The 14,950-nt window shown below is 40.1% G+C and overlaps 1 protein-coding gene across 12 annotated transcripts in view; it reads right to left on the bottom strand.

Annotated features, from left to right (window-relative positions):
- The window catches only part of LOC139762542 (intersectin-1-like), a 382,245-nt gene that overhangs the window by 254,629 nt on the left and 112,666 nt on the right, over window positions 1-14,950 (bottom strand). For all 12 annotated transcript variants that reach the window (XM_071687542.1, XM_071687546.1, XM_071687541.1 and 9 more), the window contains exons 13-14: window positions 6,505-6,699; window positions 2,596-2,736 (exon numbers count right to left, since the gene is read on the bottom strand). In XM_071687542.1, coding sequence (XP_071543643.1) covers window positions 2,596-2,736; window positions 6,505-6,699 — 336 coding nt within the window. The remainder of the gene's footprint in view (window positions 1-2,595; window positions 2,737-6,504; window positions 6,700-14,950) is intronic.

Below are 14,950 nucleotides of genomic sequence, written 5' to 3'. Positions count from 1 at the left end.
CCCCAGCCATCACACCCTTAAGAGCGGGGTGGCATTGTTAAGTGGTATGACCAATCATCTCCACCATTTTTTCTTCCTCATATCTCCTATATTGCTGGCACTACATTTCTGCTCAAAATTAAAATACTTTCCTATAAAAATATTATCCTTGCAGCCAGCAATACCTATCTTGCCACACAAATGGGTGAATCACTGGCAACTGTCTATAAGCATTAGCTTTAGTGCACCTGGCAAGTTCTTCACCATGTCTACAGAGAGACAGAAAGAAGACGTAAATGACTTTTTACTGGATATAAACAAGCAAGAAGCCCAAAGATTCTAGATTCATTTACATGCAGGAAAATCTCATCTTCCCTCTATTTTCTCCCTTATGAGTGAGCATCTAAGCATATTTTTTTCAGTATGAATTTTGATCTCTATATACACAGGATATTTAAAAATTTTGGTGTAACTTTTCTACCTACTTTTGCAGCTACTAATGTTGGGTGCAAGTGCAACACCACTTGGTGATAGCTATGGTATTATCTTATAGTGAGAAAGCCCTCTGTAATGTATCTGCCATCCTGTTACAACGTATGCCATTCCTGGGCAAAAGAGTTGTTTTGTTCTATCTATCTATCCAAAGTCCCTTACTAGGGAAAGCCAGACTATGATTTCCTTAGTCATAATGCCAAAAAAGAGCATAGAATTTAATTCATACACTGCACAGTTTGGTATGCTGTTCTATGGGATGGATGTTATCCAGAGCAAAAAATTACATGGTAATTGTGCTTCCTGCAATCCTTACATGACAGGGGATCTGCTCTATGATCCATCCAACTACAATGTTCATCATCCCTGAAAAGAGAAACTGGTTTCTCTACCCACCACAAAGCACAGCTTGGTATGCCATGTCACCCTGATAAGGCAACTCAGGTAGTAGGGTTTCCACATAAGATCCCTTAGCAGAAGCAGAGACAATGCCTCAGTTCCCTCCTGAGTTTTAGTGTTTTCTTACTTTAGACCATATCCTCGCCAAATTGGTTTTCACCTAATACTGTCCTATGACCCAATATTGATACTTATGTAGTGTGTGTGGCAACAGAGAAAAACAATACTGCTACCCAAGTATGAATATGTGCATGTGTATATATGTGAATATATGTATATGTCTGTGTATGTACAGGTATGTATATGTGTATATATTGATATGTATATGTACATGATTTGGTAAACAGAGAAGAGGTAGTAAAAGTTTTGCAGAAGATGAAAGCTGGCAAGGAAGCAGGGTTGGAGAGTACTGCAGTGGAATCTATTTAAAAAAGGGGTGACTGTGTTACTGACTGGTTGGTAAGGATATTTAATGTATGTATGACTCATGGTGAGGTGCCTGAGGATTGGCAGAATGCATGCATAGTGCCACTGTACAAAGGCAAAGGGGATAAAGGTGAGTGTTCAAGTTACAGAGGTATACGTTTGTTGAGTATTCCTGGGAAATTATATGGGAGGGTATTGATTGAGAGGGTGAAGGCATGTACAGTGCATCAGATTGGGGAAGAGCAGTGTGGTTTCAGAAGTGGTGGAGGATGTGTGGATCAGGTGTTTGCTCTGAAGAATATATGTGAGAAATACTTAGAAAAGCAAATGGAGTTGGACATAGCATTTATGGCTCTGGAGAAGGCATATGAGAGAGTTGATAAAGATGCTCTGCGGAAGGTATTAAGAATATATAGTGTGGGAGGCAAGTTGTTAGAAGCAGTGAAAAGTTTTTATCGAGGATGAAAGGCATGTGTACGAGTAGGAAGAGAGGAAAGTGATTGGTTCTCAGTGAATGAAGGTTTGCGGCAGGGGTGCGTGATGTCTCCATGGCTGTTTAATTTGTTTATGGATGGGGTTGTTAGGGAGGTGAATGCAAGAGCTCTGGAGAGAGGGGAAAGTATGCAGTCTGTTGCGGATGACAGAGCTTGGGAAGTGAGTCAGTTGTTGTTCGCTGATGATACAGCGCTGGTGGCTGATTCAGGCGAGAAACTGCAGAAGCTGGTGACTGAGTTTGGTAAAGTGTGAAAGAAGCAAAATTCCCCAAGTGAAGTGGCAGCTGAGACATGATGCTGATGCTCACACCATTATAATCACTAGTCTCAACAACCAGATGTATCATGATTTCATCCTGAGGGCATCATATGCTTGTACCCATAATACACCTTAACTGTGTATTGCCTCTGAAAATATATGGGAGGCAGACAATAATTTTTGCAGACACTGTACTACCAATATCTCCATTCTCCTCATCTTGGTTACATCCATGCACATTTAGACACTCTAGCCTGACCATTTGGTAAGATGAGCACTCCTAGTCTGGCTCCTTGTGTTCCTACTTTCAGATATGTGGAGTGAAAAGGAGGGTTTCTTGCATCCTACCTCCCATCCCTTTTAGTTGCCTTCTATGACATGCAGGAGATACAAGAGTAGTAGTCTTTCTACCTTACTGCCAAGGAAATTTGTGAGTGTAGGGAATGCTTCAGTAAAGGAAAAGGAAAATATATCACAAAGACATTATCAATGAATAACAAATATTCATACTGAATATGAAACAAGTTTAACATCCTCAAATTATACCTGATTTTGAAGACGTTCAACATAATTGGATGGAAAGATGCCACAATTCTGGTTGATTATTCCATGCCACCAGTCTCCTTCCTTTTTGACAACCAGGATGATCTCTCCTGCATTGAAGGTCAGGTCCCCAGGTTCTCCAGACTGTGTAAATTAGCCTCAATTACGATTATTCAAGAACGTTCTATTCAAGTATAAAATACATACTGGGAAAAAATAAAATATTCTCCACTACCTTTTTTTTTTATGTGAAATTTGTAAATCACTAAAATCTTTTATCTTAAGGAGAATTTATAGACCAATGGAATCTAATGATTTTTCAGCATTTTTAGCATAAAATGTATATCTAAATACTTAAAGCTGTTTATACAGAATTATATATTTCTATAAAAAATTTTAGGAAACAAACTTGAAGTAAATTATCACTCAACATCAGCTTTCTAAGGTTCAAAGCAAAGAAATCATTCATGAAGCAATAAACTGGATTACTTTTTGACTAAGAGAGAGAGAGAGAGAGAGAGAGAGAGAGAGAGAGAGAGAGAGAGAGAGAGAGAGAGAGAGAGAGAGAGAAAGAGAGAGAAAGATGAATCACATGTTTTCACACAGCTAAAAAGAACTAATGCTGTATTCTCTAGAATCTCCAGCAAGAATATGAGGAAGGGTCCTTCAGAAGTCTAAAAGGTATCCAAATGAGAAAGATCAGATGACATGTCAGAGGTAATAAGGCAAAAAATTACAAATGGTGTCCCAGTTCTCAGTTTTGATAATGTAAATAACTTTCCAGAAGTACTCTGTTCAAACCTATGTTTGTGGATGACATATTTATGGGGAAAATACAGCATATTCATAATCATGAGAAATCTGGACAGGCTTCATCCCTGCTAAGATATAAGGCTAATTAAGTTCAACCCAAACAAATAAAAAAATGGTGATGGGGCACTGAAAAGCCCACTTAGACTACAAATACTAAGTTGGATATATAGGTTACAGATAATACCTAACCTGTCACCAGAAAACCCTAAGACAAGTGTTGGTTGTCAGGGAAGCACAACATAACAAGCACCAAAACTGACCTAAACCCTAAGACGAGAGTTGGTTGTCAGGGAAGCAAACAATATAATGAGCACCAAAACTAACCTTCGTACTGGTAAAAGATGGACAAAAAGATGCAGATAATCATCATATACACTACCTAAACTGAATCAAGGATCACCAGTGTGGACTAGAAACTGAAGGAACCATATAAAGATGCTGAGCAGTCTAAAAGTGGAAAACATAAATCATAGCTAAATGATGGAATCTGTAAATTCAGGAGGGCAGCTCAAACCTACCCACTTTTGATTCTACAAAGCCAAAGGGAACATGATCATAATTTCTCAATTCTTACAAATGATGATATAATTATTCAGCTATGGTTTCGGTGCATTATACATGACAGCTAGAGACTGAGTGTGAACGAATGTGGCCTTTGTCGTCTTTTCCTAACGTTACCTCGCACGTGTGCGGGGGGACGGGGTTGTTATTTCAGGTGTGGCAGGGTGGCAATGGGAATGAATAAAGGCAGCAAGTATGAATTATGTACGTGTGTATATATGTATATGTCTGTGTATGCATATATATGTATACATAGAAATGTATAGGTATGTATATGTGCGTGTGTGGAAGTGTATGTATATACATGTGTATTTGGGTGAGTTTGGCCATTCTTTCGTCTGTTTCCTTGCACTACCTCGCTAATGCGGGTGACAGCGACAAAGTATAATAATTACCTATACATATATACACCCTATATACTCAATTAACTAGTAACTATCATAAACTCTCAGTTCTGTACTATCTATAATACCTCAACTGTGTATTTGCAATCCAAAGGCTACCTAAATAAAAAAAAAAACTTTTTCATTTATCTATTTTACATGTAATTGTTGAAGAGGATGTAAAGAAGTACTTTTATAGCACGAGAATGGTGGATGAATGGAAGAGCATGACTGAGGGCATGGTTAATGCAGACAGCATACATAAGTTTAAGAAGCTGTATGACAGCAGAGAATGTTCAAGAAATAAGGCCCCATAAGTGTAAAACCCCCTCCCTAAAATGCACAAACAGGTAATTACAAATAGGTAATAATATGGATAAGAAATTATTTAGCAGGCCAAAACTAGAATATGTTCCTCAAGTGAGGTCACTGCATCTAAAAAGGTACAAAGAACTAAGAGAGAAGGTACAGAACAACAAAGATGGTACAGGTACACCACTGAATTTCTGGCAACTGATGGTTCAGCACCTCCTTTAGTCCAGACAAAATTTTGTGAGGGAACTTGAAATTACCACGGCCACGAGACTAGTTTACTGGGCGGCCACAGAGGGCATTGTGTAGTAGGGCTTATTTACATTCTTTACACTGCACTTGTTGATGCTGATACTGCAATTCTGAGATTCTTAGCTTACTTTGTTTAAATCTAATACTAGCTATGGCTTCTAAGACATATGAGGGTCAGTTGTGGTGTCAAATACAAACACCAGTCCATATCGGTCCAAGAAAAAGTAGAACTGTTGAAAAAAATGACTGTGGTGTTTCGGTGTGTAAGCTGAGTGACATCTACAGTATTGGTTCGTCAACTGTTTATGATATATAGAAGCAAAGGGAGAAAATATTGAAATTCTATGCAGACAGTGATTCCAAGCAAATAACAATTAGAAAAACTATGAAAGATGGTAGAGGTACTGAGCATGCTCGAAAGATGATGGAATGGTTTCGACAGCATTGGAGTGATGGAGTGGACTTGTCAGGTAGCATGATAATGAACCAGGTTAAGTTGTTCCATAAGGAACTTAAATTACAACATGAGTGTGACTATAGTGAAGGATGGCTTCAAAGATTCAAAAAGGCTCATGTAATTTCCACGAATAAAGTGTGCAGAGAAAAGCAGTCTGTAAACCACAGAGCTGCTGAGTATGTGGACGAATTTGCAAAACTCGTACCTGATGAGCACCTCAGTCCTAAGCAGGTGTATAATGCAGACGAAACTGCAATATTCTGGCGATGTACCTAGGAAAACACTAACAACAGAAGATGAAGAAGACCCCACAGGATTCAAACAATCCAAGGACAGACTTACCATCTTAGGGTGCTCAAACATTTAATATTTGTTTAATTTAAATTTCTAGCAGTCCATGGTATACTTTAGACACATGGGAAATATATAATTAGTGGGTTAGAGGTGCGTTGATGAATCATTATTAGGTGACCATGGTTGGTCTGCAAATTGGTTAATCCAGTAACGCTCTGGAACCAAGAGTGCCAGAAAATTGGGGGTGTACCTGTACTAGAATTCAGACAGCTGCATTACAGGTAAAGATAATGATCTTTTTAACCTACTCTGCAAGACAGAAGAGTGAGCAGTAACCAAATCATAACCTTTAAGTCTTTAAAACAGATTAATGATGCAGACAATGAAAAGTTTTTCAGATGATGTGGGTAATGGACAACCAGATGATACAACATGAAATTAAGCATGAAATTATGCAAAAAGATGTAGAGAAGTACTTCTATAGTAAAGAAGTACTGGGTGAATGGAAACATGACTGAAAACTTGGTTAATGCAGACAGCATACATAAATTCAAGAAGCTGTATGATAGCACAGAATGTTCAACATATGGGGCCCCATAAGTATAAAACTCTCTCCCAGTGTAACAGTACAAATGGGCAATTACACACCCATGCACAGACTTTAATGCAGACAGCATATATAAGTTAAGAAGTTGTAATATTAGAGGAGAATGTTCAACAGATGGGGACCCATGAATGTAAAACTCCCACCCTGTACGGTACAAAGAAGTAATTATAACACACATATGCCAACGTCTTTTTGCCATATCCCTATTCATCAACCCATCTTCAGTTACATACCTGGTAGGGGTACAAAGCCTGATAAAATTCAGACACTTCATCATGAACTAGATTGTCTGGCATGGGAGGCTCCTCAGGGGCCTCTTGTGGGGTTGTCACTGGAGAAGTAACAGCAGTAGGACCTGACACCATCCGCACAAATGATCGTGGGAACCAGCCTCCTACATTGTTCAGCTCACCATACCACCACTGATCCTGATAACAATGAAAACTATAGATCAACCTCCTGTAATCATATATAATACTATATTCATTAATCACACTGAGTACTCAATTAATAAAAAACAAAAGGAATGAGTATCTGTATTTCCAGCTGAGTGATCATGGAAAATCTTTCTTTCACAAAATGAATTTTGGATATCTTTACCAATTCATTAGCACCTACATCACTTTTTCCATACACATTTCCTTACTTCGTCTTTCTGTATCTACATCAGCCTGCTACCCATAAATCCATTCACACTATTCAAAACACAAGTTTAAAAGTATGAAAAACTGTTTCTCTCCACTTTAAATTCTAGGGGTTAGCAACAGTGTTAAATAAATGACAATACTGAAGCCCTTATTAACGTTATGGATCCCACCCATGAAGGTGCCCAATGTTCTCCAAAGGATTCTTACATCATTCACTTGATTACTGAGAGAGATTCACAGAGGAAAAAGAGACCTGACAATCAGTTAACACTTGACAGTTTTTCTGAAGGCCTTGGAAATTTTCTCCTCTATCTCTAAGTGAAACTTTTTTATATGAGATAATTCAAAGGGTAATGACGACAAACCTAGTACCACATCTTCTACCTCCCAGTAACCCTCACTTCATCACCACCTTCAGCCCTAATCATCACATTTTCTGGTAAAATTTCATCAAATATCATGTATATGTAAGTGTGGGATAAGCGGTTTGTAGACTAAGTTGTTCCATGTATATTCTACACTTAGGAGCCAGATATGGAAAACTAATGCTCAGGAACATAAACCCTTATATAATGGGTGTCAACTGCTCAAACAGCAACACTTTGCACAGTAACAGGATTTTCAGGAATATAACCTTGTCACTATAAGACAAATGCAGGTACACTAGGTGTTCTAGATTATATATACTGAGGGCTATCTGAATAAGTGGCAGTCTCAGAACAAGGTGGATTGAATACTCTTATGGAGATGCAGAGTTGAAAAAGGTTAGGCTGGCAATTACTTTATTACACTAGGTGAGCCTACAAAACTTTATGTTCATTTCCCATCTTGAAACCCCTGTAATCAGTATGCAAGGGAGCCCAAGGCTGCATATACATGTAGACCACCGAATTTCCAGCAACTGATGGTTTAGCACCTCCTTTAGTCTGGACAAAATTACGTGAGGGTCCTTGAAATTACTGTGGCCACCAGACTAGTACACAATTACTCTTTACAATACCTGAGTCAAAAACAATTTTAGCTCTATTCCAATCTCAAAGCCCAACAATCAGTATGCAAGGAATTTTGGCATTAGGATAATCTTAACTGATACATAAAAATCAATAATGTTTTAAAAAGCCCAATCAGAAGCATTCCAGAAAAGCAAAGCTTTTTTACAATAAGTCTTTTTCTTTCAAACTTGTTCCCCATTTCCTGCATTATCAAGGCAATTCTAAAAACAGACAAAGAAAAGGCCTCATTTGCTCACATCAATTATCTTGCCGTCATGCACAATGCATCAAAATCACAGCCCCCACAGACCTTTCCATGATTTCATGCAGTTGCTTCATATGCCCTGGTTCAGTCCATTGGCAGATGTCATCCCGTGCACTACATTGCTCCATTCCACTCTACCCCATGCATGCCTTTCACATTCCTCCAAGTTCAGGCCCCAAGCACTCAAAATCTTATTCCTTTCATCTTCAATTTGGTCTCCCCTTTCTCCTTGTCCCCTCCACTTATACAATTATATCCTCTGTCAACTTTTCCTCACTCATGTTCTCCACATGTCCAAAGCACTTCAGTACACCATCTTCTAATTACCACAACTCTCTCTTACCCTGTCATCTCATACTCAACATTCCCTCCTCACATGACATATCATCCTCAAACATTTCACTTCCATAACATTCACCCTTTTCTGTATATTCTCATCTATAGCCCATGACTTGCATTCATACAACACTGCTGAAACTACTGAACTTTCAAGTATAGCCATCTTCACACTTAAAGATAGTGAATTCTCTTTACACACATTCCTTAATGTTCCCAGGACCTTCCCCCTTCACCCGCTCTGTAACTAACCTCAGCTTCCGTGGTTCTATTCCCTGTCATCTGTACTCCCTGGTTATTAAAGCACTTCACTTCCTCCGAGTTTTCTCCATTTAAACTCAACCCAACTAAACTGTCTCTCTGCAATGCTAAACCTTATTACCTTTTATTCTTTTACTCTCAACTTTCTCTTTTTAAACACTACCAAACGCAGACATCACATTCTGCACGTGTTTTCTCTTGAGTCTGCCACCAGTGCTGTGTCATCAGTAAACAACAACAAACTCACCTTCCAGGCTCCCCTAACTCCAGTAAAGACTACATACCTGCCCCTCTCTCCAAGAAACTTGCATTTACCTCCCCCACAAACCCATCCATATATATATCAAACAGCCCCAGGCCCACCATCACATGGAACAACTCATCCTCCATTCTACCTACTCCCACACAAGCCTTACTATCTATCTATCTATATCTCTGACACCTGTTCCCTTTGAGAACTCCCTTAAGGGGGTGGCCATGGTAAAAGAGTCTCCAGAACTGGTGAACTACAGTGCTACTTCTTAACCTTTCTAGCCTCAAACTTAACCGGCCACTGGCAAAGGACAACTGCTTCCAGAAGGCAGCATTTTCAGAGGTTTCTACCGAATGTTCCTACCCACTACTTCTACCTAATGAATCCACCATGTTCCTGCCTAAAGTTCCAACCTACTTCTTCCACCTAATGCTCCCAACTAATGTTCCTACCAACAACTTCTACCTAATATTTCTACCCACTAATTCTACCTAATGTATCTACCATGTTCCTGCCTACAGTTCCAACCTACTACTTCTACCTATTGCTCCTACAGTTTTGCTTAAAATCAGGGCTAGCACATAATGCTCACCACAGGTAATAAAGAGTTATAAAGAATGAGCTACTTGAGTTAAGTGTTGTCAAGTGTTATGATTGTATGTCTGTGGACAAAATGCCAGCAGTCCACTTGTGGGTTATGCAAAGAGAAAAGAGAGCTACTGGGGTCAGAGGAGTGCAACTTGACAACCACTAAAGAGTTAACTTACTATACCACCATCACTAACCCTCCCAATAACCAGGCAGGTAATACTAGTAATATAACTCCCTGGATAGTGGCTGCCTACCACTATTACCTGCCTACAAGCCTTACTCACTTGATGAAAACTCCTCAATGCTCTGATAGCTTTCTTCAACAAAGCATCAATATCAAGCCTATCACATGCTTTCTCAGGATCCATAGATGCCACATACAATCCTTCTATTTCTTTAGTATTTCTTACACACAATTTTCAAAGCAAACACATGATCCATACATCTTCAACCTGAAACCACAATGTTTCACCTGTTCTTTAAAAAATGTGAAAACTTTTGGCCCTGCAGGGGGTTAACTACATTTTCCTGCCCTTAAGGAAGTCCTTCTACCCCACTACTTCATGGTGTAACAATAGTCAATGTGTGGGGAGAGCCAAGCTAGACGATTCCAACCCTCCAACCATGGCTTGGGGTGGTGGTCTTTGTCCACAAGTTACTTCCAACATTCCTAATCACGTGCAAAACAGTCTCTAGGAAAAAGAAAACTTCCTTCCCACTTGGACTGACTTATGGGGGCCTGACGGCTACTGAAATATCACTCACGGTAAACTGGACGGAACCAACAAAGCAAAGGATATACTAACTGACATCCAACTTCAGGTGCTACAACCCTAGGGTTTGAATCTCTATCCTTAATTTGGGAAAACAGATATCTAGGCCTTACTTCTGTGGTCTTTGTCCTCACACATTGTGTGTGTGTGTGTGTGTGTGTGTATATGTATATATATATGTATATTATCCCTGGGGATAGGGGTGAAAGAATACTTCCCACGTATTCCTCGCGTGTCGTAGAAAGCGACTAGAGGGGACGGGAGCGGGGGGCCGGAAATCCTCCCCTCCTTGTATTAACTTTCTAAAATGGGAAACAGAAGAAGGAGTCACGCGGGGAGTGATCATCCTCCTCGAAGGCTCAGAGTGGGGTGCCTAAATGTGTGTGGATGTAACCAAGATGTGAAAAAAGGAGAGATAGGTAGTATGTTTGAGGAAAGGAACCTGGATGTTTTGGCTCTGAGTGAAACGAAGCTCAAGGGTAAAGGGGAAGAGTGGTTTGGAAATGTCTGGGGAGTGAAGTCAGGGGTTAGTGAGAGGACAAGAGCAAGGGAAGGAGTAGCAATACTCCTGAAACAGGAGTTGTGGGAGTATGTGATAGAATGTAAGAAAGTAAATTCTCGATTAATATGGGTAAAATTGAAAGTTGATGGAGAGAGGTGGGTGATTATTGGTGCATATGCACCTGGGCATGAGAAGAAAGATCATGAGAGGCAAGTGTTTTGGGAGCAGCTAAATGAGTGTGTTAGCGGTTTTGATGCACGAGACCGGGTTATAGTGATGGGTGATTTGAATGCAAAGGTGAGTAATGTGGCAGTTGAGGGAATAATTGGTATGCATGGGGTGTTCAGTGTTGTAAATGGAAATGGTGAAGAGCTTGTAGATTTATGTGCTGAAAAAGGACTGGTGATTGGGAATACCTGGTTTAAAAAGCGAGATATACATAAGTATACTTATGTAAGTAGGAGAGATGGCCAGAGAGCGTTATTGGATTACGTGTTAATTGACAGGCGTGCGAAAGAGAGACTTTTGGATGTTAATGTGCTGAGAGGTGCAACTGGAGGGATGTCTGATCATTATCTTGTGGAGGCTAAGGTGAAGATTAGTATGGGTTTTCAGAAAAGAGGAGTGAATGTTGGGGTGAAGAAGGTGGTGAGAGTAAGTGAGCTTGGGAAGGAGACCTGTGTGGGGAAGTACCAGGAGAGACTGTGTACAGAATGGAAAAAGGTGAGAACAATGGAAGTAAGGGGAGTGGGGGAGGAATGGGATGTATTTAGGGAATCAGTGATGGATTGCGCAAAAGATGCTTGTGGCATGAGAAGAGTGGGAGGTGGGCTGTTTAGAAAGGGTAGTGAGTGGTGGGATGAAGAAGTAAGAGTATTAGTGAAAGAGAAGAGAGAGGCATTTGGACGATTTTTGCAGGGAAAAAATGCAATTGAGTGGGAGAAGTATAAAAGAAAGAGACAGGAGGTCAAGAGAAAGGTGCAAGAGGTGAAAAAAAGGGCAAATGAGAGTTGGGGTGAGAGACTATCAGTAAATTTTAGGGAAAATAAAAAGATGTTCTGGAAGGAGGTAAATAGGGTGCGTAAGACAAGGGAGCAAATGGGAACTTCAGTGAAGGGCGTAAATGGGGAGGTGATAACAAGTAGCGGTGATGTGAGAAGGAGATGGAATGAGTATTTTGAAGGTTTGTTGAATGTGTCTGATGACAGAGTGGCAGATATAGGGTGTTTTGGTCGAGGTGGTGTGCAAAGTGAGAGGGTTAGGGAAAATGATTTGGTAAACAGAGAAGAGGTAGTAAAAGCTTTGCGGAAGATGAAAGCCGGCAAGGCAGCAGGTTTGGATGGTATTGCAGTGGAATTTATTAAGAAAGGGGGTGACTGTATTGTTGACTGGTTGGTAAGGTTATTTAATGTATGTATGACTCATGGTGAGGTGCCTGAGGATTGGCGGAATGCGTGCATAGTGCCATTGTACAAAGGCAAAGGGGATAAGAGTGAGTGCTCAAATTACAGAGGTATAAGTTTGTTGAGTATTCCTGGTAAATTATATGGGAGGGTATTGATTGAGAGGGTGAAGGCATGTACAGAGCATCAGATTGGGGAAGAGCAGTGTGGTTTCAGAAGTGGTAGAGGATGTGTGGATCAGGTGTTTGCTTTGAAGAATGTATGTGAGAAATACTTAGAAAAGCAAATGGATTTGTATGTAGCATTTATGGATCTGGAGAAGGCATATGATAGAGTTGATAGAGATGCTCTGTGGAAGGTATTAAGAATATATGGTGTGGGAGGCAAGTTGTTAGAAGCAGTGAAAAGTTTTTATCGAGGATGTAAGGCATGTGTACGTGTAGGAAGAGAGGAAAGTGATTGGTTCTCAGTGAATGTAGGTTTGCGGCAGGGGTGTGTGATGTCTCCATGGTTGTTTAATTTGTTTATGGATGGGGTTGTAAGGGAGGTAAATGCAAGAGTCCTGGAAAGAGGGGCAAGTATGAAGTCTGTTGGGGATGAGAGAGCTTGGGAAGTGAGTCAGTTGTTGTTCGCTGATGATACAGCGCTGGTGGCTGATTCATGTGAGAAACTGCAGAAGCTGGTGACTGAGTTTGGTAAAGTGTGTGGAAGAAGAAAGTTGAGAGTAAATGTGAATAAGAGCAAGGTTATTAGGTACAGTAGGGGTGAGGGTCAAGTCAATTGGGAGGTGAGTTTGAATGGAGAAAAACTGGAGGAAGTGAAGTGTTTTAGATATCTGGGAGTGGATCTGTCAGCGGATGGAACCATGGAAGCGGAAGTGGATCATAGGGTGGGGGAGGGGGCGAAAATTTTGGGAGCCTTGAAAAATGTGTGGAAGTCGAGAACACTATCTCGGAAAGCAAAAATGGGTATGTTTGAGGGAATAGTGGTTCCAACAATGTTGTATGGTTGCGAGGCGTGGGCTATGGATAGAGATGTGCGCAGGAGGATGGATGTGCTGGAAATGAGATGTTTGAGGACAATGTGTGGTGTGAGGTGGTTTGATCGAGTAAGTAACGTAAGGGTAAGAGAGATGTGTGGAAATAAAAAGAGCGTGGTTGAGAGAGCAGAAGAGGGTGTTTTGAAATGGTTTGGGCACATGGAGAGAATGAGTGAGGAAAGATTGACCAAGAGGATATATGTGTCGGAGGTGGAGGGAACGAGGAGAAGAGGGAGACCAAATTGGAGGTGGAAAGATGGAGTGAAAAAGATTTTGTGTGATCGGGGCCTGAACATGCAGGAGGGTGAAAGGAGGGCAAGAAATAGAGTGAATTGGAGTCATGTGGTATACAGGGGTTGACGTGCTGTCAGTGGATTGAAGCAAGGCATGTGAAGCGTCTGGGGTAAACCATGGAAAGCTGTGTAGGTATGTATATTTGCGTGTGTGGACGTGTGTATGTACATGTGTATGGGGGGGGGGTTGGGCCATTTCTTTCGTCTGTTTCCTTGCGCTACCTCGCAAACGCGGGAGACAGCGACAAAGTATAAAAAAAAAAAAAAAAAAAACTTCTGTGTATTTCCCCTTTAAGGACCCAAATACAGGGAGCCTCCAAAGAAATAGAAAAATGACCTGTACTGGGGAGCAAAGGGAAGAAGAAGCGTACGAAGAAAGTGTCATCATCCATTTGGAAAAGGTAATACTTAAAACTGTAAATCAATAAATGTCTGAATCATATCAATTAATTCAACTACATAATACATCACACCCAAACCAAATATGAAAAGGATGCTTATCCACAGCAAGGCAAAAGAGAACAGATTAAAGGATAAGGGTGGATCAGTATAAACAGCCAAAGGAAGGTAAAATCACCAATGAGTGGAGGTTGCTTACTGGTCAGTGGGTGGATCCAGATTAAGTAAGCAGGCCACCAACATCAAATAATTGGTTAGCAAAGGGTGAGGGGCAGGAGTTCAGGGTATCTAAACAAGAGATTCTCTAGGTCAAGGGATGGCAAATCTTGAAGAGAAACTTATATTTGCATTCACTCTTAGTACTCCTTGTCTTCTGAAAATACATTCTGCTTTCTCATCCCCCACAGCAAAAAATTTTTGTATTCTTGTCCCGTGGGATAATATTTTTCTTCCCACTTACAGTATCTTTAATAACTCATGTAACTCTAGAATTAATATTCTCTCTCTATTCTTTATCTATTTTTTGTTCTCTACTTGCACTTGGAATTAATAAATAAATACATCAAAATACTTATGCCTGTTTTCTTCCTGCATTTATTCCAAATTCTTCAAAAGTGATTTTGTTTACCGCATTCATAATTGACATAGTTTAAACTTTTTGATTATTTTACAAATACTATACACTACTGTATATTCCAATTTGGATAACTGTATAGAATCTCAGTAATACTTGATCATTTATAAAGAAAAATCTGTAAATCTTAAGATAATTTTTAGAGCCTTAGTTAATTCATGCTTGTATGACTTTGTCAGGGGTTAGTGAGAGGACAAGAGCAAGGGAAGGAGTAGCAGTACTCCTGAAACAGGAGTTGTGGGAGTATGTGATAGAATGTAAAAGTAAATTCTCGATTAATATGGGTAAAAC

Source organism: Panulirus ornatus, chromosome 43 (assembly GCF_036320965.1).
Source record: "Panulirus ornatus isolate Po-2019 chromosome 43, ASM3632096v1, whole genome shotgun sequence".
Taxonomy (NCBI): Eukaryota; Metazoa; Arthropoda; class Malacostraca; order Decapoda; family Palinuridae; genus Panulirus; species Panulirus ornatus.
Note: the sequence above shows the minus strand (reverse complement) of the source record. Positions and strands in the feature narration are given on the sequence as shown.